Genomic DNA, 25,000 nt, shown 5'->3' with positions numbered 1-25,000 from the left:
CTTGTGCTATTTAAGAAATCTGTGACAGTGCTTTGAAGTACAGGCTTTAGAATAACAGCACCAACCACAGGAACTGACATAAATTAAAGGATCCTCCCCTACTCTGTCTCCCTCTCAGCCGTCCTACTGTCTCAATAAAGAACCTTCTCTCCTGTGTCTCTCTTACTCTGTCTCCCTCTCAGCCTTCCTACTGTTTCAATAAAGAACCTTCTCTCCTGTGTCTCCTCTACTCTGTCTCCCTCTCAGCCTTCCTACTGTCTCAATAAAGAACCTTCTCTCCTGTGTCTCCTCTACTCTGTCTCCCTCTCAGCCTTCCTACTCTCAATAAAGAGCCTTCTCTACTCTGTCTCCCTCTCAGCCTTCCTACTGTCTCAATAAAGAACCTTCTCTCCTGTGTCCCTCTACTCTGTCTCCCTCTCAGCCTTCCTACTCTCAATAAAGAGCCTTCTCTCCTGTGTCTCCCTCTCAGCCTTCCTACTGTCTCAATAAAGAACCTTCTCTCCTGTGTCTCTCTCTCAGCCTTCCTACTGTCGCAATAAAGAACCTTCTCTCCTGTGTCTCCCTCTCAGCCTTCCTACTGTCTCAATAAAGAACCTTCTCTCCTGTGTCTCCCTCTCAGCCTTCCTACTGTCTCAATAAAGAACCTTCTCTCCTGTGTCTCCTCTACTCTGTCTCCCTCTCAGCCTTCCTACTGTCTCAATAAAGAACCTTCTCTCCTGTGTCTCCCTCTCAGCCTTCCTACTGTCTCAATAAAGAACCTTCTCTCCTGTGTCTCCCTCTCAGCCTTCCTACTATCTCAATAAAGAACCGTCTCTCCTGTGTCTCCCTCTCAGCCTTCCTACTGTCTCAATAAAGAACATTCTCTCCTGTGTCTCCTCTACTCTGTCTCCCTCTCAGCCTTCCTACTGTCTCAATAAAGAACCTTCTCTCCTGTCTCCCCTACTATGTCTCCCTCTCAGCCTGCCTACTGTCTCAATAAAGAACCGTCTCTCCTGTGTCTCCCCTACTCTCTCACTCTCAGCCTTCCTACTGTCAGGATAAAGAACCTTCTCTCCCTGTCTCTCCTTCTCGGTCTCCCTCTCAGCCTTCCTACTGTCTCGATAAAGAACCTTCTCTCCTGCGTCTCCCTCTCAGCCTTCCTACTGTCTCGATAAAGAACCTTCTCTCCTGCGTCTCCCTCTCAGCCTTCCTACTGTCTCAATAAAGAACCTTCTCTCCTGTGTCTCCCTCTCAGCCTTCCTACTGTCTCGATAAAGAACCTTCTCTCCCTGTCTCTCCTTCTCTGTCTCCCTCTCAGCATTCTTTTTCAACCGCTTAATAAAGGAAGAACACTAAGGAGAGAGGGGACCATCCACTCTCGCTAGAAAAGGGCCCCTGGCTGGACCACAAACCTTCCTTCGAACCTCGTCTTCGTCGTCGGTGCGAATGCTGCCGGCATCGTTGAGCAGGGGGGAGGTGAGGGGGGAGGGGCCGCACAGCTCCAGGGGCTTCTGACCGTTCACCATCCCCCCCTGGGAGTTACCGGAGGACGCCGAGAGGTGGGGGCTGTTGGAGACCACTCCTGTTAGAGAGAGAAAGAGAGAGAGAGAGAGAGAGAGAGAGAGAGAGAGAGAGAGAGAGAGAGAGAGAGAGAGAGAGAGAGGGGAAAGGTCAAGTTCGAGAAGAGAAAGTGAAAACAAACACAGGATAGTCTACTTGGGGGCACCTTGTTAGCTCGCCTGTTAGCTCACCTTGTTAGCTCGCCTGTTAGCTCGCCTGGCTAAAGCACATTACATACCATAATCACAGCTTAGCATGGGATCCAAACCATTAACCTTTGTTGCATGTTATACCCCTTCCTGCCACCCTCGACTGTAACACCACCATCTGATAAAGCAGAATAGAATATATATATATATATATATTAAGGCTGTCAAAGTTAAAGCGTTATTAACGAGTTAACGCAAAATTCTTTTAATGGCAAACAATTTTTGACGCAAGATTAACAGGCTGTTAAAAATATTAAATTAAAAAGTGTGTGTGTATGAGTGAGAGGGGGGGTGGGGGTGTGAGTCCTCAGCCCTTGTGTGGGTGAATGTAACAAGTTCCTAACGTTTTCTTTCCCCTATTATTTCATGCACACTTCATTCATTGTTTTAAATTATTATTTTCTTTTACGTTATTTTGTCACTGTTTGTTTTGAATTTGATGCAAATTTGCAATGCAAAAGTGTAAAGTTCAACACACTACTGTGTTAGTAATCATTACTATGTAATGTTACAGAATTGGTATGCCCATCTGTTATTTCTTTGTTGGGCTTTTTTTTTTTATAATTTTTTTTATTTCAGCATTTGGTTTTACAATGCAGTTTGCACATCTTAATTACTTGAAGATTCTGGACAGTATTTCTCATTGTGGCAATAAATAAACATGCATTTATTTTGCATAAAGCAAGCATTTGTCGACTCTCATGTTGATTGAGTATTAAAACTTGAAAAAGATCCGGTTTAAGGTAGATTTAGAACAGATAAAAAATATGCGATTAATTTGCAATTAATCACGAGTTAACTCAATCATGCGATTAATCAGATTAAATATTTTAATCGATTGACGGCCTTAATATATATATATATATACTTAGCAAGAAAAAGGAAACGAGTGTACTTGAACTAGAGAAAGAGCTGAACTAGAGTAATGAGGTCTAGTAGGGGGAGGTGCCTGCAGGGAGTGATGACTCACCCAGCGTCCAGACAGACACGCCCCTCTGAGTCACCTGGAGCAGACAGACACTGTACTATGTGATCTAGCCACACAATGATGCCAAAAAGAAACGGCTGGACTCTACTCCGTGTCGGCCACTAGAGGCCGCTAGAAGCAGCATACTTGCCCCACCTGGTGTCCTCTGATAGCACCGAGTTGGCATGAAGAGAGCACAGTGGTTAAACACACCAACAGCAGCACGTTTCTGGTTAGAATTAGCCGAACACACCACAACGGGCCGACGCTACTGGTCAGGATTGGCTACACACTACGAAGAGGAGAGGAGACTGGATGGAAAACCACGACAACACGAGTACACAAATACATTCACACGAGACAGACCCGAGTACACAAATACATTCACACGAGACAGACACGAGTACCTTCACGTTATACAGACGTTTACGAGAACGGTCAGAACTACACCTACAGGGCTACAGGGAGGAGAAACAGGGCACGTCTAGTGTCTAGAGGCGATCACCGTGACGACGACGACGACGGTAGGGTCGTCAACAAAAAAGAAGTTTCCGGAAGCCCACTTGATAAAGGTACATTTTTTTCTTTTTATTTTTATTTGATTGGTATCACACAGCCGTATATATATACAATGTTAAAAAGGAGTGGAAATCTCTCTGAGAGAGAAGGATAAAAAAAAAAAAACAGTAGTGTCGGGAAGCGTGTTTCAGAGAGAATAGTATTCAGCTCTATGGAATTTGTTGGTGGGGGGGGGGGGGGTAAATTCTAGAGGAAAATATTGTTCAAAATCATTAGGGAACTATTTTACTATTTCTTTCACTATTTGGGCAATTTTACACAATTCCTGTGAGTCTATGGAACACCTCTGTAAGATCTTTTTTTTTTTTTTTTTATTTATTGTTTTGTATTTCTAATCAAGTACTCAAAAACAGCATTTTTCTACCTCAAGATCTTAAGCCGTTTTGAGGCTGGGCTCCAACCACTGTGTGGCCTGGAATGCAGCTGAGAAACCTCTGATGTCACAGATCAGCACATCTTCAGATGACTCAGTTCAATGAGGGTGAATATTGTGAGAGGAGAATTAGAAGAATGCGCCAATATGAGAATTAGAGACATCGATCATATTAATATAAGTCCACATAGCTAGGAAACAATGCTAAACACTGAAAAAGGCCATTTATAAGATAGATAAATAGATAAATGTAGAGCTCTGTATTTTTTACTGTATATTTTATATTAGATTGTACATACATAACAGAGGAAATGTGAATGTGAAATGTGAATCCCGGACCGTACTTTATTATTATTATGTTATTCTTAGGCTTATTTTATTCCTTATTCTTAGGCAATCTTTTGTTATTCATATTCGTGATTTGCTTTGTCTACCTAAATGTTTACTGTGAGCGATTTGTAGTGCCAAATTTCCCTCAGGATGATTAAAGTATAGGGATGCTCGATATTGGCTTTTTTACCGATACCGATATACCGATATTGTCCAACTCTTAATTTCCGATACCGATATCAACCGATATCACATTTTAATGCCGATATCGGCCGATAATATCGGTAGGCCGATAATATCGGACATCCCTATTAAAGTATTTCTATTATATTCTATAATATAAACTGCAATTGATTTGTTAATGACTGAATATTCATTCATATGGTTTCTCTCATGAATATATATATATATTCTTTTTTTCTCCATATTTGAATTTAAAAGAAAATCCCCTTTCTGGATTGAGTGAATTGGACGTGAATAGACCTCTTCACTCCTGGAAAGGTGTCAGTTGTGTACCCGAACACGATGGTTTACTTTGACTCCAGTAACCATCACAACACTATTCTGACCATGTGACCCAGTAACCATCACAACACTATTCTGACCATGTGACCCAGTAACCATCACAATACTATTCTGACCATGTGACCCAGTAACCATCACAACACTATTCTGACAATGTGACCCAGTAACCATCACAATACTATTCTGACCATGTGATCCAGTAACCATCACAATACTATTCTGACCAGGAATAAGGACCACTGATATTTTAACAGACCGAGAGAGAGAGAGAGAGAGAGAGAGAGAGAGAGAGAGAGAGAGAGAGACAGACAGAGAGACAAACAGAGAGACAGACAGAGAGACAGACAGACAGACAGACAGACAGACAGACAGACAGACAGACAGACAGACAGGCAGGCAGGCAGACAGACAGACAGAGAGAGACAGAGAGAGACATACAGACACAGACACACACACACAAACAGAGACACACACGCACACGCACACACACACACACACACACACACACACACACACACACAATCCCAGCATTACTTCCTACTGACTGCCTATTCCCTAGGGGAGCATGTCTATGTTCCCCGGGTCCTATGTTCCCCGGGTTCTATGTTCCCCGCTTTGATTGATTGATTGATTGAACATTTTAGACCACCAGCCCTGATTCCAAACTCTAACCTTAACCAGTTCGAAAGAGGGCCTAAACTTAACCGTTCGGACATTCGGACCGTTCGGACATTAATAATTAATAAAATAATAAAAATGTATAGAATTTTCAATCTATTAATCAATCAAAGCGGGGAACATAGAACCCGGGGAACATAGGACCCGGGGAAAATAGGACCCGGGGAACATAGGGATGATCCCTTCCCTAGCTGCTGCCTTAACTTGACGTGTTATCTCCTCTAGTCTCCTCTAGTCTGCCTACTGTCCTCTGCCTACTGCACTGTTAGCGGTTAGCGGTTAGCTGTTAGCAGTAAGCAGTTAGCAGTTAGCAGTTAGCAGTTAGCGGTTAGCGGTTAGCAGTTAGCAGTTAGCGGTTAGCTGATAGCTGATAGCTGGCTCACTGCAGGAAAGAAAACAAACACAGTTACTGGTATATACTCTGTTTTTACTGCTCCACACAAACAGCGTGAAAGACCAGAACAGAAGAGAACTGACCAGAACAGAACAGATACAGAACAGAACAGGTACAGGAATACAGTACATGCAGTCAGGTGTGGGAAGAAGAGACAAGGTAAGACACTTCCATACGTGCTGACAGTACAGTGCTGACAGTAAAGAAACAGAAAAGAACAGCATTGTTGTGTTAAGAACAGTCAACATCCCTGCTCAAAATGACAGCATGCAAAACCAATGACAGCATGCAAAACCAATGACAGCATGCAAAACAAATGACAGAGAGGAAAAATAAAGCAAAAGAAAAGGAGCCAGAGAACAAAAATAAATGAAAGAATATTATGTGTATAATATATATATCTATAAAAGTGCAGTGCCAATTTTGTTAAGAGAATTGCAAATGTTGGCAGTGTTAGGAAAAGGGCCAACCCCTTTTTCTCATATCTACTCTGCTCTCTGCTCATATACTATGCTCATATACTCTGAATGACACAACGACAGACATTTTACTCAAAAATGTAATGAATAATCTCAGTCAGCCTCAGCTTGACCACTGGTCTCAGCCTGTTCGGTAATAACCACCCGAAACATGACAGAACAACACCCCCAAATATAAAGCTCCCAAATATAAAGTACCGTTGTGTTGCTTCGCTGAAGGCCTTCGCACACGACGAAGGCCTCTGATCGGAGCCAACGACACGTCACCCGCAAACCAGAGTGAGTCCAGTGCGTTCAGAGAACAACAGAAATGTGCAAACAGCAGTACAATATCCCGCAGTTCCGCTATTTCCTCTTTCAAAACAAAACATTCCGAAAACGGCTACGGTGCTTTAATGTTCGGTTTGACGCTCGTACGACTCCAAGGCACTGTTGGCTCTCTGCTGCCACCCGGCTGTGACCGGAGGAACCACCACACCCTCCACCTATCTTAAACCCCGCCCCCTCTTTTCTCCATCCTCCGATCGCGACCGTCGCTTCCGAAAGGGGGAGGACGACCGCTGCGATTGGAGGATCAAGAAAGGAGAACGGGGTTTGAAAGAGATGAATTCTGCGAAGGGGGAAAAGGCCGTCGGGTTGTCTGGTGTGGAGCTGGACAGGCCTCCTGACGAACACCTTCAACACCACACATCTGGGCAGCTGGAAGCTAACTACCGGTAGGTAACTAGCTAGTGTTTCTACCAGACTGTAAGCTAACTACTGGTAGGTAACTAGCTTAGTGTTTCTACCAGACTGTAAGCTAACTACCGGTAGGTAACTAGCTAGTGTTTCTACCAGACTGTAAGCTAACTACCGGTAGGTAACTAGCTAGTGTTTCTACCAGACTGTAAGCTAACTACCGGTAGGTAACTAGCTAGTGTTTCTACCAGACTGTAAGCTAACTACTGGTAGGTAACTAGCTTAGTGTTTCTACCAGACTGTAAGCTAACTACCGGTAGGTAACTAGCTAGTGTTTCTACCAGACTGTAAGCTAACTACCGGTAGGTAACTAGCTTAGTGTTTCTACCAGACTGTAAGCTAACTACCGGTAGGTAACTAGCTTAGTGTTTCTACCAGACTGGAAGCTAACTACCGGTAGGTAACTAGCTTAGTGTTTCTACCAGACTGGAAGCTAACTACCGGTAGGTAACTAGCTAGTGTTTCTACCAGACTGTAAGCTAACTACCGGTAGGTAACTAGCTAGTGTTTCTACCAGACTGTAAGCTAACTACCGGTAGGTAACTAGCTTAGTGTTTCTACCAGACTGGAAGCTAACTACCGGTAGGTAACTAGCTAGTGTTTCTACCAGACTGTAAGCTAACTACTGGTAGGTAACTAGCTTAGTGTTTCTACCAGACTGTAAGCTAACTACTGGTAGGTAACTAGCTAGTGTTTCTACCAGACTGTAAGCTAACTACTGGTAGGTAACTAGCTTAGTGTTTCTACCAGACTGTAAGCTAACTACTGGTAGGTAACTAGCTTATTGTTTCTACCAGACTGTAAGCTAACTACCGGTAGGTAACTAGCTTAGTGTTTCTACCAGACTGTAAGCTAACTACCGGTAGGTAACTAGCTTAGTGTTTCTACCAGACTGTAAGCTAACTACCGGTAGGTAACTAGCTAGTGTTTCTACCAGACTGTAAGCTAACTACCGGTAGGTAACTAGCTTAGTGTTTCTACCAGACTGTAAGCTAACTACCGGTAGGTAACTAGCTATTGTTTCTACCAGACTGTAAGCTAACTACCGGTAGGTAACTAGCTTAGTGTTTCTACCAGACTGGAAGCTAACTACCGGTAGGTAACTAGCTAGTGTTTCTACCAGACTGTAAGCTAACTACTGGTAGGTAACTAGATTAGTGTTTCTACCAGACTGTAAGCTAACTACTGGTAGGTAACTAGCTAGTGTTTCTACCAGACTGTAAGCTAACTACTGGTAGGTAACTAGCTTATTGTTTCTACCAGACTGTAAGCTAACTACGGTAGGTAACTAGCTTAGTGTTTCTACCAGACTGTAAGCTAACTACCGGTAGGTAACTAGCTTAGTGTTTCTACCAGACTGTAAGCTAACTACCGGTAGGTAACTAGCTTAGTGTTTCTACCAGACTGTAAGCTAACTACCGGTAGGTAACTAGCTTAGTGTTTCTACCAGACTGGAAACTAACTACCGGTAGGTAACTAGCTTAGTGTTTCTACCAGACTGTAAGCTAACTACCGGTAGGTAACTAGCTTAGTGTTTCTACCAGACTGTAAGCTAACTACCGGTAGGTAACTAGCTTAGTGTTTCTACCAGACTGTAAGCTAACTACCGGTAGGTAACTAGCTTAGTGTTTCTACCAGACTGTAAGCTAACTACTGGTAGGTAACTAGCTTAGTGTTTCTACCAGACTGTAAGCTAACTACCGGTAGGTAACTAGCTTAGTGTTTCTACCAGACTGGAAGCTAACTACCAGTAGGTAACTACTAGCTAGTGTTTCTACCAGACTGTAAGCTAACTACCGGTAGGTAACTAGCTTAGTGTTTCTACCAGACTGTAAGCGAACTACCGGTAGGTAACTAGCTTAGTGTTTCTACCAGACTGGAAGCTAACTACCGGTAGGTAACTAGCTTAGTGTTTCTACCAGACTGGAAGCTAACTATCGGTAGGTAACTAGCTTAGTGTTTCTACCAGACTGTAAGCTAACTACCGGTAGGTAACTAGCTTAGTGTTTCTACCAGACTGTTCGCATTATTAAGTTATCGGTTCTCACCATTTCACAGTTATTAACGGTGACGGTGGACACACACGCAGCCGGTGTCACGGCAGGCCAGCGGAACACCAAACAAACAGGTGTCTAGTCTGACGGGGAACTCAGCCGGGACTCGAACACCACCCCGCTGTGTGCGTCTCGTCTATTCCGACCCACAGGGCCGTCGGTACCCAGAGTGCGGCCCCCTCCGCCCTAACAGCTGAACACCTGACCCGTGTCCTCCTCCTCCTCCTCCTCCTCATCCTCACCCAGGTCCAGACTACCAAAGGAGTACTTCCTGGTGGCCAGGCGCGGGGAGGAGGAGGAGGAGGAGTTACCGCAGTCCGGATGGCCCCGCCCCCCGCCAGTCTCCGTCTCGCCCTCGCTGGACTCCCCGCTGGAGGAGGAGGAGGAGCCGTCGGGCAGCTGGACGACGCCCACACGCTTCCGCCCCCCGGGGAGGACAGCGCCCCCCCTCCCCCGCTGGCCGGGCGGCGACAGACCGTTGGCCGCCATGCGGCGTTCTAGAGCGGCCATGCGCTCGGCGGGGGACAATACCGGCGGGTGGCAGGGGTCCGCGTCGGCGCGGTTACGCATTTTGTGGCGCTTGTTGTGCGAGCGGCTGGCGATGGGGGAGGGGCCGTCACCGCAGGAGGGGGGGAGACCCTCCAGGCCGCGCGCCCCGCCCCTCCGAGCGTTAAAGCCGCGGCTCATCTCGTCCAGGTACGGCGGGGGGGTGCGGCCGTGACCGTTGTGCTCGGCGTGGCAGAGACGCGCCGCCTGCGGGAGGCTGCAGGGGGCGCTCTCCCTGTGGACCCTGCCCTCCTCCCTGGGGAGGGAACCGTGGTGGCCGTGGTGGTAGTGCCGGTCGGCCATGGGGGGTTGGTCTAACTCACAGCTGACGTTGGCAGTGGATTTAGGGGGGGAAGGGGACTCCCTGTACCTTATCCTACCTAGAGAGTGCTCTGGTTGGGTGTGGAATCCTCCTTCCCGCATGCTCCCTGCGTCTGAGCCCTGATCCCCATAGTTATATTGAGCGTGTCTACCGTTCCCCCGGCCCTCGTACTCTCTATCCGCATCCCTGGGGGGTATAGAGGGCCTCGTAGCTGGGGGTATAGAGGGCCTCCTAGCGGGGGATATAGAGGGCCTCCTAGCGGGGGGTATAGAGGGCCTCCTAGCTGGGGGTATAGAGGGCCTCGTAGCTGGGGGTATAGAGGGCCTCCTAGCGGGGGGTATAGAGGGCCTCCTAGCGGGGGGTATAGAGGGCCTCCTGGCGGGGGGTATAGAGGGCCTCCTAGCTGGGGGTATAGAGGGCCTCCTAGCGGGGGGTATAGAGGGCCTCCTAGCGGGGGGTATAGAGGGCCTCCTAGCGTCCCAAGGTGCCGGACCTGTGCTCAGCTGCTCCTGCCTGGCCGGGCCCCTGGACTCCTCCGGCCAGCCGGGCCCCGCGCCAGGACCTGGCCTGCTGTCCTCCCGGCCGCTCCGCTGGCTCGAGGGGCTGGCCCGACTCCACGGCGCCGACGGGTCTTCAGCGCTCACCGACGGCACCGACTCCTTCTTCCCGTGGCGCCGAGGGGGGGAGGTGTCGGCTCTGTCCCCGGGGGAGACGCTCACAGTCTGGGGGGGAGAGAGGGGAGAGAGATAATGAACAGCAAAAACACATACAAGATAAACTACAAAGCCTGGAGTCAACCATAAAAGACTACCAGAACCCGCTAGACTCCCCAATTACACTACAAGAACTACAGGACAAAATAAAATCCCTTAAAACCAAGAAGGCCTGCGGCGCGGATGGTATCCTAAATGAAATGATCAAATTCACAGACTCCAAATTCCAATGGCTATACTAAAACTCCTTAACATTGTCCTTAGCTCCGGGATCGTCCCCAATATTTGGAACCAAGGACTCATAACACCGCTCCACAAAAAGGGAGACAAATTTGACCCGAACAATTACCGTGGGATCTGTGTCAACGGCAACCTTGGGAAAATCCTCTGTATGATCATTAACCACAGACTCATACATTTCCTCACAAACAACAATGCCCTGAGCAAATCACAGATTGGCTCCCTACCAAAACACCGTACAACAGACCACATTCTCACCCTCAGCACCCTAATCGACAATCAAATAAATAAAAATAAAGGTATACTCCTGTTTCGTTGACTTCCAAAAAGCATTTGACTCAATTTGGCACAAGGGTCTGCTGTACAAACTGTTAGAAAGTGGCATTGGGGGGCGGTTAGGTGGCGTAGCGGAGATTGCGTTCGTCACCAACCCCGGAGCTGTGAGCTGGATTCGCCTGTTCGAATCCAGCTCACAGCTCCGGGGTTGTCACCAGCTTGGCTGGCCGCTCACACTAATACAATTGGCTGTATTAGAGGGTGGGAGAAGCTGGCGGGGTGGGTCCGGGTCGTTGTAAACAGCGACTCCTACAGTTCGGTCGGGGCGCCTGCTAAGCGCGGATAGGACCTGAGTGGGATAGTGTGATCCTTCCACACGCTACGCCCTCTCAGGGAGGATCCGCGCTGCCAGGTCAAAAGAAGCGGTTGATTGGCTGGACGTGTGTCGGAGGAAGCACGTGATAGCCTCCACTCCCAGATGATCTGACTGTGGGGGGTAAGTGCGCAGCGACCAGGAAGGGGATTGGGAATTGGCATACGACTAACATTGGGATGGGAGAAAATCGGAGGAAAATGGAGAAAAAAAAAAAAAAAAAAAATGGCATTGGAGGGAAAACCTACGACATCATAAAGTCAATGTACACCAACAACACATGTGCTGTGAGGTTTGAGGAAAAGCACACAGACTTCTTTCCTCAAAGCCGTGGGGTCAGACAGGGGTTCAGTTTGAGTCCAACCCTCTTCAACATATACATCAATGAACTGGCAAAAACATTGGAACAAACTGCAGCACCTGGCATCCCCCTAGCAAACACAGAAGTAAAATGCCTACTGTTTGCAGATGACCTGGTGCTGCTGTCTCCAACAAAAGAAGGGCTACAACAGCACCTTGACCTTCTGCACAAATTCTCGCAGACATGGGCCCGACAGTAAATCTAACCAAAACTAAAGTTATGATATTCCAAAAAAGGCCCAGCCTACAACAACACAAAGACAAATTCTTCCTAGACACAATTGCCCTATAACACACAAAAGACTACACCTATCTCGGCCTAAACATCAGTGCTACAGGGAACTTCAACCAAGCTGGAACATATGTAGAGGGGTCTCACGCCCTGGGGGTGGGCCACCGGGCGCGGTTCGCCCGAACGTCTGGGTGGTGCCTTCTTTTCATGTTAAGATCAACACGCATATCTGCCTTTTCTCCTGGAGTAGGCATGTCGGCGTGGTTAGGGCACGGGACTGGTTCTGGTCACGCTGGTCCGGATCAGTTGAACCCGTTGTCCGCCGGGGATGCAGATCTGCTGTTCTGGTACCCTGAGGGACTTGGGCTTTTTTCAGTGGGAAAAATGCCAGGTCGGTCCGGGTGTCACAGGGTTAAGCGCTATGGAGACCCTGGTTGGGTAAATTTTTTACTCAGCACTGTCGTAATGGCTTACGGCCATGCCAACCTGTACACGCTCGATCTCGTCGGATCTCGGCCGCTACACAGGTTGGTCCTGGTTAGTACTTGGTTGGGAGACCGCCTGGGAATACCTAGTACGGTGTGCTTGGGGCTGGTTCTCCATTCTTTTTCGCTCTTCTCTCACGCATGGCGAAGAGGGGCCTGTTGGGGTGGTCTTTGACCTCCTCTGGTGACCCTGTGCTTCCCGTATCGCCAGGCCCGGTCCGAAGTAATGTTTCGTCGACCCGTAGGCCTGGGTTAACCCTTTTTGAAAACTGAAACACTTGTACTGCGGTATAGCCGGTGTATACTCGCAGGTGTGTTTTGGAGTTTTTTCTTGAGGGGTTATAGGACCAACCGCCGCATTGGGTAACACCAAGGTGGTTGATTCCCCCAGTGTCAACTCCCGGGTTCACCGGTTGAGGGTGCCCCTGCACGTTCATGACGTCTGCCAATCGTGTCAGCCTTCTCTGCCTCAACCCCTCTGGGTGGGTTTTTTTTAAATGGAGGCTTGGTCATGCAACAACGCCAGCATACGCCCCTTCCGCCGGGGCGGCTGTGTTCAGCTGTCCCCTCTGGCGCCTGTCTCGTCCGCAGTCTCCAGGCTAGGGTTAACAGCCTGTTGCCTGGTTTTTCCCCGGTGCGCTGCCTGCTTCCGTTGGTTAACCTTTTTTGTGTGCTTACGGCCATGCTGACTGCCTGTTCTGCAGGGTCAGTGTGCCAGGCGGTGTACTATTGGGGGGACAGGGCCCGCTCGGCTGAGGGGCCTTTGTCCGAATACGCTGGCGATGTGGGGGGCGGGGTCACTAAGTGCCCACCTGGTGGGGTCTTGATGCTGGCATCATGGACTTCTCCGGGCCCCCGTTCCAGGGGGTCCAGTCCCTTTGGTGGGTCTGGGTTTTCCTTCGCGCTCCGCTGCTACGGCCTTGCCACGGGGTTGGGTTGCCCTTGACCCCGTGATTCTGGGGGCAGTAACGAGGTTGTTTCCTCCGTTCGTTCCCGGGTGGCATGCGGGTTGTGCGTGTGTGTAGTCGTGGGGTCAAGCCACGGTCTGCTCACCCTGTGCGTTGAGTTGCTTGAGTGCCTCTTCGCACGGTCGGGTCCGTCGCCCTCCCGTGAAGCCCCCAATAGGGGGGGTGCCCTCCATTAGGGTGGGTCGGGGGGGCTCGGCCCTCCCTGTTCTGATGGTTGTGGGGGGCTTTCAGCGGGGTGTATTTGTCGGCCGATGGCTCTCGCTCGGCCTCCCTTGTGCAGAGAGTGACGCCGAGCGAGAGCTAATACGATACAGAACGTTAGGTTATGACTATAACCAAGTTCTGTTAGTATAGCGACGCTCGGCGTCCGACGCCGCTGCAGCCCTTGATCTCGCCTTGTGGTGAAAGCTTGGGAAGGAGGCGAGTGGGTGGCCCCACCCCTGCTTATATGGGTAAGCTGATAGGGGTGTGGTCAGACAAATATTGGGATTAAAGGTACATTGTGGTCTTTATTCAGTGCGTGTGCACGTGTGCGAGGACAGTGCAGAGAGTGACGGCGAGCGTCGCTATACTAACAGAACTTGGTTATAGTCATAACCTAACGTTCTTCATCTGAAGGGTTCAATCGTGAACAAAACCATCTTGAACAATACAAACACAACGATAATGTTGACTTCAACGACAAAACTAAAACGCTGACATTGGCTCTAGATGGACTTTCATCGTTTAGACGTGAAAACACAGCCGTCACATTGACGGGTTCAAAAAGCAAATTTCCCCCGTAATTTCCAGGGCTGTACCGAATGTCATTATTATTTTTTTAAATTAGAAGCTTCTATTGAAGTTTTCGAATGAAGCTTCGAATGTCTGTCGTCATATTTTGACATAATCATAAAATAAGAAAAAAAAATATAATTAGAATAAGAAAAATTCTCAAACAAAATCCTCAATTTGAATAAAGTGATTAATCTGATTAAATTAGTATTTTTTTATTTATTAAATCAACTTTCTATAATGAATATAACTCGTCAGTTTCATCAACATAAATAATCCAATAAGGGCACGGTTGGTACGAAAGTCTTGATGGAGCGCCAAGCGGATGCAGACAGGCTACATCATTTATGATAAATGTTTTATTTAAATTTTTATGATGAGTCATATACTATAATAGTATAATATTAGTGTGGCCTAATTTGTATCTGCAACTGTGAAGAGAAACCCCATTGGTTTAAACAGAATGAATAGACAAAAAAATATATATATATACTGTATATATATATTTTTTTTTTATGTTGATTTAGAAATCGAATGTCAACGTTATGAATGATGAATGATATATCCCCAGGCCATCAGGCTGCTAAACGAACAATAATCACTATGCAACAACCATCAAATGCACACAGCACACACACCCACACACTCACTCAAACAAACAACACACTGCAGCACCCACTCTCCACACTTTAGATCACACAAACACACTTACACTTTATATTTATTGATAAAGGATTTGCACTACAACTCGTACACCTACTGTGAATTGTACCTAAATTGCACCTCGTCCCATTTCTCCATTTCTGCCTTGCACTATATAGTATTGTATATTAGTACACTGCACAGTATTGTATATTGTATGGTAACTACGTCTATTCTGCATCGAACATTGTACATATGTCTAAACTGAACACTGTGACCTCATTTTTTTTACTTCTAATTTTACTATGTTATTTTATTTCATACTTATCTTGTCTTGCACAGTCTCTGGAGCGCAACAGTAAGAAGCATTTTGTATAAAAGTATTCTGTACTTCTGTATGACAACTATTAAAGAAACTTGAAACTTGAATGAAGCTTCGAAGCTTCGAACTATTCGGCACAGCCCTAGTAATTTCCAAGGTGAATTGAAGGACAGAACACGATGACACTAACTTCTTTTGGCACTTCTTGGAGGTGCGGGGAGGACGGCAGCGGAGACGGGCGGCTGCTGCACTGGACCCGACTGTGTTTCCTAGGAGACGGGAGGAAGAGGACAGAGTGTCACACGCGGCCGGCAGCCTCCTACCGCCGTCGCCCCTCTAGTCTACCCTCTAGCTACAGGGACTAAATTGTCCTCTTCAAAAACGCCATAAAAATATTACTATATGTTGAAATACCACTTTTTCTTTCACAAATCTTTTATTCAACTTCAGCCCTGATCATAACACCACATATTCATTTTATAATTCTAACCCTTTAAATGCCAGTATGTGTGATGGCATATATTTGCAATATATCAAATGCAAAGTCCTCTCCAAAGCTCCCCAGAGAACAGTCGCATATCTTTCCCTCTCCCAGGACCTCCAAGGTCACCCCCACCGCTGCCTCCTCTCGAAGCTGTCTGGCTGCCGCGTGGATTCTCGTCTTTCACCGCTCACTGCCTCCCTGAAGCTGTCTTGTCGTGTCGACTCTAGCTTTTTCAACAGAAACAACTCAACTCTCTAATCAACTACGATATGGATCTAGTAAGCTGGTCATTTGCAACGATAGACCGCATATTTTCTTCGAGGAAGCAGGATGCGGCTGACCCGCTCTGTCCACTCGGAAGTTTTCAATCGGGATTTACTATTGATACCTACGGCAAGTGGAACCCAATCTGCCTTTTTCCACTTGAGATTGAGGATGTGGAAGATATGTATCTCCTCACATTCATGATGATCGGAATGGGAGCGATCAGCATATGGATCTGGTACTGCCTTAACCTAATTCGGGGGGATTATTACAGGCTAGCATGTGTCAATGATTAGCAACAACACTGATTTTGATGGATTCTTTGTTTTTTGTAAGGGTCCCGCCTCCACACACTTTGTGTGTGTGTGAGCAAGAGAGAGAGAGAGATAGTTCTCCAACTTGTGTGAATTGCAGTGATCTCCTGGTTGTTCCCCACCTAGGTTATCTAACTATTGCGCCGCTGCAACTGGAAACACTAGCCTGGCCTGCTTCTAAGTTCAGTGACCTGACTGCATACAAAAAATATCATCTGGCGACCCCCCCCACGGCGGCTCGCGCCCCCCCTAGGGGTTCGCGACCCCCACTTTGGGAACCACTGCTCTACACAACCTCTACACAACCTCTATACTACACTCAGGAGAGACTTTACCTTTCAAACGGGATCTTCTTGAACTCGGACTCCCTCACGTAATCGATCACCTGCTTCTGTGTGCGACCGCTGCGGAGACAGAGAGAGAGATGATGGAGAAGAGAGAGAGAGAGAAGAGAGAGATAGAGGTGATAGAGAGAGAGGAGAGAGAGGGAGAGAAGAGAGAGAGGGAGAGAAGAGAGAGAGGAGAGAGAGAGAGGGGGGAGAGAGAGAGAGATAGAGGTGATAGAGAGAGAGGAGAGAGAGAGAAGAGAGAGGAGAGAGAGAGGGGGGAGAGAGAGAGAGAGAGAGAGAGAGAGAGAGAGAGAGAGAGAGAGAGAGAGAGAGAGAGAGAGAGAGAGAGAGAGAGAGAGAGAGAGAGAGAGAGAGAAGACAAGCGGGAGAGTGAGATTAGGGTTAGTGAACTTTCCCCGTCGAGGCGTCAGCGGGCCGCGCTTGGTTGTGTGCGACAGGCGGAGATGAGATCTGGACGCGGAGGGTGATTTAGACACCAGGCGGTGGTTCTTTAATCAAACTCACTCACTGTTGCCTGTCCCGGGGGAGACAGAGGAGAGAAGAGAGAGAGAGACAAGAGAGAGAGGAGAGAGAGAGGAGAGAGAGGAGTGAGAGAGCGAGAGAAGAGATAGAGAGAGGAGTGGGAGAGCGAGAGAAGAGATAGAGAAGAGAGAGAGAAGAGAGAGAGAAGAGAGAGAAGAGAGAGAGAGGAGAGAGAGAAGAGAGAGATAGGAGAGAGAGAAGAGAGAGAGAGAGGATAGAGGAGTGGGAGAGCGAGAGAGAGAAGAGAGAGAGAGAAGAAAGAAGAGAGAGAGGAGAGAGAAGAGATAGAGAAGAGAGAGATGAGAGAGAGAAGAGAGAGAAAGAAGAGAGATGAGAGAGAGAAGAGAGAGAGAAATAGAGAGAGAAGAGAGAGAAAGAGAGAGAAGAGAGAGAGAAGAGAGAGAGAGAGAGTTTTTTGTCCTCACATGTCCCGGGGGAGAGAGAGAGTGTCCCGGGGGAAACAGAGAGTGTCTACAAGTGGTCTACGGTCTACAGGTGGTCCTACCTGAACCTGAAGGAGGACCCCCTGGTGAACAGGACGGGCTTGGGTTTGGGCTTGGGCTCCTCGAAGAGCCGGAAGAAGGCGTGGTACTCCACACAGATCTTCCAGAACACCTTACAGCAGTCCCTGCTGCCCATCAGGAACTCCAGCGTGTCCTGGTACGAGCTCTGGTGGAGGGAGACACACACATTTGAAATGTTTATTTATGTTCACATGAACAGAAGTACAAGGAGGCCTCATACAAAGGACATAAACACTGGCAGTGCGGTCAGAAAGTATGAAAGAACAGCCAGGTACAAAGCGCATGGACGGCAGAACGCTGTTACATACAGTATGGCTGAACTACTTGTCGGACACATCGGACACGAATCACGGGTAAAGGAAACAACGCCTCCTCCAAATTGAGCGGCTTCCTATAATGGCTGATACTGAGCAGTACCTGGCTAACTGCTTGGCCTTCCTTTTGGGGAGACCGGCTATTTGTAGGCCCCTCACAACCAACTTGTGCACATGCCCTAGGCTGCCAAAGATTAAAAAAAAAAACTAGAAGTTTACATCTGTAGCCTGCCTGAATTCTTTCCCCAATACATTTCCAGTTCCGCGTTTGCCTTCTGCGCTCTGATTGGCCACTGCCGTTTCTGGTCATGTGACATGTGCGCCCAATCGTGTGATGGCAAGTTCTTTCGCCGGTTAAGCTTAGGCACTCTTTCGAAGTTGGTTAAGGTTAGAGTTTGTCTTAAAGCAGGGCGATAGAACACCAGCCCTGATTCCAAACTCTAACCTTAACCAACTTCGAAAGAGTCGCCTAAACTTAACCAGTGATAAACTAGGCGTTAGGTAGTTTGCAGGCTGTTAGACCCGGAAATGGGCAAAGACACAGCTCGTCACACGGTTGGGCGCACATGTCACATGACCAGAAACGTCAGTGGCCAATCAGATCGCACCAGAAACGTCCGTGGCCAATCAGATCGCCGAACGCGGAACTGGAAATGTATTGGGGAAAGAATAGACGCCTGTAGCCTAGCTGTGAGATGGTCTGCTGTAGCTATTGGTATTTCAACACTTTGGTTAGAAAGGCTTCTTCTAAGCTGTAATCAAAAGTACAGCCAACCTCAAGAATGGACACCTCCCTAAGGCAAACGCACACACACGCACACGCACACAAACACACACACACACACACACACACACACACACACACACACACACACACACACACACACAAATGTAACACACATTTCCAACATCAAATAGGATTTTGTTTGGTTTATCACTGATAATGAGAAAAGGGGAATTCTTCTTGTTAACACTTTGATCGCCAGGCTTATGTACATCATTATACCATCCTCTGCCAGCTCTATTTGTCTATGGAGAAGTGGCCCTTCTTTGCAGGGCTATAACTTTTTTAATTGTATTGCTAAATTGACATTACTATGGCCCATTCAACATCAAGTATCTATTGTTCAGGGTGTAGCAACGTTATACTTTTTCATTCACATATTCATACTAAAATACGGTCTAAAGTATAAGTATGTTTTTATCGTTTTCTGCAGCTTTCTGCAGAACGTGATTTATAGCCCTAAATGCATTATATTGATGATTGTATACAGTTTGATAGCGATCGGCGCGAGATAAAAATTTTCAAATGGACGTGCTTCTAGAAGTTACTACTTATCATCTGATGTTGACCGGATGGGGGGGGGGGTCGTTTATAATTCCGTGGCCAACGTTAGATGATTCATCTAGTGTGGGTGATATGATCATTAGAGCAGTTTGTATCGAACACGTTAAAAAAAAAACGCTGAAACTCACCGTAGCTTCCTCGTAGCATTGGGCGATGAGCGTGGAGCAAAAATATTCCTATTATGGGATGTTGAAATATGCGATCCATCTCCAGGTTGTATAATAGTATATACGTCCAAATCATGTTGTTTATCGGGTTATTGGTAACGGATTGCTATCCATTGTGTCTAGCTCGAGTCCCGGGACTATTAGCGAGTGATCGGACCGAATTGGAATGAGCACCAGCTTCCGTTTCCGGTTTCCGGTTTGGGCGATCCGCCGATCGGCCACCAGATGGCGCTCTTGAACCGTTGGAGAGTTGAGAGGGGATCAACAGTAGATCTCAAGTCTCCGGGGGAGAAATATGATTGCGATCACACATTTTTGAAATATTGATCTCAATGACGTGTTACGGCGTCATTGGCAGAATTAGCATGGCTGGGAATGACGAGTTTAGGCGTCCTTGGCAGGGAAAGTGTTAAAATAGGTGTTAAATAGCTCTACATTCCGACAGCCATCACTGATAATAATATAATGCAGGACCTGTTGCAGAGGTCTTTATTCGGCATGCAACGACACTCAATGTTTTAGCGGCACACACAGTGGTTCGTTTTTAACACACACACACACCAGAACACACACGCATGCATTGACTTTTTGTCTAGCATTGTCTTGTGATATAGAGTGTCTGGTCAGTAACATGGGTCTCCCAGTCCCTCCACTTTGCAGTAAACAGCCATCACTGATATAGAGTGTCTGGTCAGTAACATGGGTCTCCCAGTCCCTCCTGCTCTGCAGTAAACAGACATCACTGATATAGAGTGTTTGGTCAGTAACATGGGTCTTCCAGTCCCTCCACTCTGCAGTAAACAGCCATCACTGATACAGAGTGCCTGGTCAGTAACATGGGTCTCCCAGTCCCTCCACTCTGCAGTAAACAGCCATCACTGATACAGAGTGTCTGGTCAGTAACATGGGTCTCCCAGTCCCTCCACTCTGCAGTAAACAGCCATCCCTGATACAGAGTGTCTGGTCAGTAACATGGGTCTCCCAGTCCCTCCACTCTGCAGTAAACAGCCATCACTGATACAGAGTGTCTGGTCAGTAACATGGGTCTCCCAGTCTCTCCACTCTGCAGTAAACAGCCATCACTGATATAGAGTGTCTGGTCAGTAACATGGGTCTCCCAGTCCCTCCACTCTGCAGTAAACAGCCATCACTGATACAGAGTGTCTGGTCAGTAACATGGGTCTCCCAGTCCCTCCACTCTGCAGTAAACAGTCATCACTGATATAGTGTCTGGTCAGTAACATGGGTCTCCCAGTCCCTCCGCTCTGCAGTAAACAGCCATCACTGATACAGAGTGTCTGGTCAGTAACATGGGTCTCCCAGTCCCTCCACTCTGCAGTAAACAGCCATCCCTGATACAGCGTGTCTGGTCAGTAACATGGGTCTCCCAGTCCCTCTGCTCTGCAGTAAACAGACATCACTGATATAGAGTGTCTGGTCAGTAACATGGGTCTCCCAGTCCCTCCACTCTGCAGTAAACAGTCATCACTGATATAGAGTGTCTGGTCAGTAACATGGGTCTCCCAGTCCCTCCACTCTGCAGTAAACAGTCATCACTGATATAGAGTGTCTGGTCAGTAACATGGGTCTCCCAGTCCCTCCACTCTGCAGTAAACAGACATCACTGATACAGAGTGTCTGGTCAGTAACATGGGTCTCCCAGTCCCTCCTGCTCTGCAGTAAGCAGCCATCACTGATATAGTGTCTGGTCAGAGCGGAGGGACTGGGAGACCCATGTTACTGACCAGACACTCTATTACATGGTGCTGAGGGCGTGCTGCAGTGAGAGGTACTCTTGTTAGTAAACCTGTGACTTACGTTCAGATCTGGCCTCAGCTTGATGAGGAAGCGCTTCCTCTTGAAGCTCAGTTTGCGCACTTTGGACCAGTTGAAGGCGTTGATCCTCGTGTGTCCCTGTAGAGAGTGAGAACATACGTAAACCTCAAGATGAAACTAATCATCATACTTTTACTAGCAAATCTAACGAGTACTGGAACAAAGATAAAAAAAACACTTCTAACATAAAACTGAATTAGTATGCCCATAATCTTACACTTAAAGGTGCTATAGATAACATCCAGGCACTAGACATCGCACTAGAGAGCCGGCATGTCATTTAATGCAATCAGGTGAGTTCCACATGAGGAAATGGGAAGTAGGGAAGGGATGCATGCAACATGTAAACAATAACATTAATAAAAAAATTTATGATACATTTATGAATCACTGATCTTTTTGTATAAAGAAAAAGAAAAAAAGATTACTCTACATAAACATGTTACCTATAGCACCTTTAACCCCAGAAACTGAACAAATTAATTTGATTTGAGAGATATTGCGTTCAAGAGTTGGAATGTGTGATGTCATTACATTATGATGTCATATTCCAGGAAGTACTAAATACAACGAAAATGAAAGTGAAAGTGATATAATACAAAACACAATCAAAAAGGTTCAGTCTTCAGTTATTACATGTGAGATTATGAGCATTATAAATCAGCTTTGTTCTTTCCTGGTAGTGAAAGGGTTAACCGTCTGTATTGTGGTAGTGAAAGGGTTAACATTCTGTAGTATGGTAGTGAAAGGGTTAACATTCTGTAGTGTGGTAGTGAAAGGGTTAACCGTCTGTAGTGTGGTAGTGAAAGGGTTAACCGCCTGTAGTCTGGTAGTGAAAGGGTTAACCTCTGTAGTGTGGTAGTGAAAGGGTTAACCGTCTGTAGTGTGGTAGTGAAAGGGTTAACTGTCTGTAGTGTGGTAGTGAAAGTGTTAACCGTCTGTAGTGTGGTAGTGAAAGGGTTAACCGTCTGTAGTGTGGTAGTGAAAGGTTAACCTTCTGTAGTGTGGTAGTGAAAGGGTTAACCTTCTGTAGTGTGGTAGTGAAAGGGTTAACCGTCTGTAGTGTGGTAGTGAAAGGGTTAACCGTATGTAGTGTGGTAGTGAAAGGGTTAACCTTTCGTAGTGTGGTAGTGAAAGTGTTAACCGTCTGCAGTGTGGTAGTGAAAGGGTTAACCTTCTGTAGTGTGGTAGTGAAAGGGTTAACCTTCTGTAGTTTGGTAGTGAAAGGGTTAACCTTCTGTAGTTTGGTAGTGAAAGGGTTAACCTTCTGTAGTTTGGTAGTGAAAAGGGTTAAAGCCGTCCACCATGTTCCCCCGAGCGCTGACCCACCAGCCCCTCCCTCCCCCGCGCCGCTCACCTGACCCACCAGCCCCTCCTCCCCTGCGCCGCTCACCTGAAACACCAGCCCCTCCCTCCTCCCCCGCGGCGCTCACCTGACCCCCCAGCCCCTCCCTCCCCCGCGCCGCTCACCTGAAACACCAGCACCCCGGTGTGAGCCACGGCCAGGCTGAGCCGGGTGCCCTCGCGGTCCTTGGCAGGGTGCAGGCGGACCCCCGTACATCTCCAGCTTGCGGGCCACCTCCAGCAGCTGGTAGTCCGACTCCGCCGGCGTCTGCCCCCTAGTGGCAACACATGACACTACAGGTTAACCTATAGCAGGTCCTATAGCAACTAGTGCTGTCAATCGGTTAAAATATTTAATCTGATTAATCGCATGATTGTCCATAGTTAACTCGCGATTCATCGCAAATTAATCGCATAATTTTCTTTTGTTTTTTTATCTACCTTATTAAACTGATCTTTTTCAAGTTCCAAGTTTTAATACTCTTATCAACATGAGTCCACAAATGCTTGCTTTATGCAGCCATTTAACACAAAGGGATGACCCTCATGCATTGCAAATTTGCATCAAATTCAAAACAGAGTGATGCACAAAATAACTTAAAAGAAAATAATAATTTAAAACAATGAATAACATGTGCATGAAATAATAGGGGAAAGAAAACATTAGGAACTTGTTACATTCACCCACACAAGGGCTGAGGACTCACCCCCCCCCCCCACCCTCTCTCTCACACACACACACACACACACACACACACACACACACACACACACACACACACACACACACACACACACACACACACACACACACACACACACACACACACACACACACACACACACACACACACACACACACACACACACACACACACACACACACACACACGACACACACACACACACGACACATGACACACACACTTTGAGTCAGAAACAAACATAGTATCAATGAGAGTATCAATAATACACCTGAGTGAAGTCTAGTAAAAAAAAACGTTCTTGGGAGACCTAGCACACTCTCAGGAGCAAAACAGAAAGAAGCATTTCATGCAAAAGTATTCTGTATTTCTGTATGACAACTAATAAAGAAACTTGAAACTTGACCTGGCACACGCACACAATCTCGACGATGAAGATATGTATATGTAATATATCGTGTGTGTGTGAATAAATTCATTAATTCATTCAATTACCTCACTGACACTGACAACTACTTAGGTATCGAAATTTCGTATACCACACAGCATTTTTTGATACATGATAGTATTGAAGCAATTCGATCGATACTTCAGAACATCCCACTCCACTGACACATGCCTTCTCTATTTGAATGACCACATCAAACAAGAGGTGGACGCAGGCAAATACTGCGGCATGGTCATGCTGGACCTACAAAAGGCCTTTGACACGGTCAATCACTCCATTCTGATTGACAAGCTAAAAGCAATTGGTTTTGATAGTCTATCAGTGAGCTGGATGCAATCCTACCTTGAGGGGAGGGAACAGATGGTGGAGGTAAACGGTACCCTATCCCCCCCCCTCACAGTGAGCTGTGGTGTTCCACAAGGAAGCATACTAGGACCGCTACTGTTCCTAATTTATGCAAATGACATGTCGTCAGCTTGTGACTGCAACTTGTTCCTGTTTGCGGACGACTCAGCCCTGCTGGTCTCTGACAAGAACAAGTTACAGGTTGAAAAAACCCTCAGCTCGGAACTAGGCAGAATCTGCATATGGCTCGCTGATAACAAACTATCATTACACATGGGCAAAACAGAGTCCATTCTCTTCGGTTCAAATAACAAACTCAGCAAGACCGACGGCTTCTCAGTTACAGTGGGTGACAATATTGTCACAAGGAAAGATGAAATTACCTACCTGGGTTCCATCCTAGAGGCTAATCTCTCCTGTGACAAAATGGCATCCAATGTAATAAAAAAAAGTCAACCAACGAACTCGATTCTTGTACCGGATCTCCTCTCTGGTAAACAAGAACACCCTGAAGACTCTGGCAGGAGCACTCATTCAGGGGTACTACGACTATGTTTGCACCTCATGGTACCAAAGCACCTCAAAGGCGCTAAAAACAAAATTACAAACATCTCAAAACAAACTGGTCAGACTACTGCTTGACCTTACTCCTAGAACCCACCTCACCCCTGCCCACTTTGACAACCTAGGATGGCTTAGAGTAGACGACAGAGTACAACAACTTGCAATGGGCCTGGTCTACAAGATACACTACACGACCAAGGTACCCATGTACATGTCAAAATACTTCCCAAAGGTCAGTGAATACCACGATCACAACACCAGAGGGAGCTCCACAAATCATGTTAAACCCAGATTCGGCTCAAATAAGGGACTAAACACGTTTCGCAATTATGCCACATCAATGTGGAACGCCCT

At 46.9% G+C, this 25,000-nt stretch overlaps 1 protein-coding gene across 1 annotated transcript in view; it reads right to left on the bottom strand.

Annotated features, from left to right (window-relative positions):
• LOC311228980 (FERM, ARHGEF and pleckstrin domain-containing protein 1-like) overlaps window positions 1-25,000 on the bottom strand; it is a 313,058-nt gene that overhangs the window by 93,764 nt on the left and 194,294 nt on the right. The window contains 8 exon segments of the mRNA XM_084314958.1: window positions 1,392-1,561; window positions 10,227-10,455; window positions 15,309-15,387; window positions 16,516-16,584; window positions 17,558-17,721; window positions 21,224-21,319; window positions 22,712-22,795; window positions 22,797-22,860. Of these exon segments, the coding sequence (XP_084171084.1) occupies window positions 1,392-1,561; window positions 10,227-10,455; window positions 15,309-15,387; window positions 16,516-16,584; window positions 17,558-17,721; window positions 21,224-21,319; window positions 22,712-22,795; window positions 22,797-22,860 (955 nt within the window).

Source organism: Notolepis coatsorum (assembly GCF_963971535.1).
Source record: "Notolepis coatsorum genome assembly, chromosome: 5".
Classification (NCBI taxonomy): Eukaryota; Metazoa; Chordata; class Actinopteri; order Aulopiformes; family Paralepididae; genus Notolepis; species Notolepis coatsorum.
This window is presented reverse-complemented; position numbering and strand designations above follow the sequence as displayed.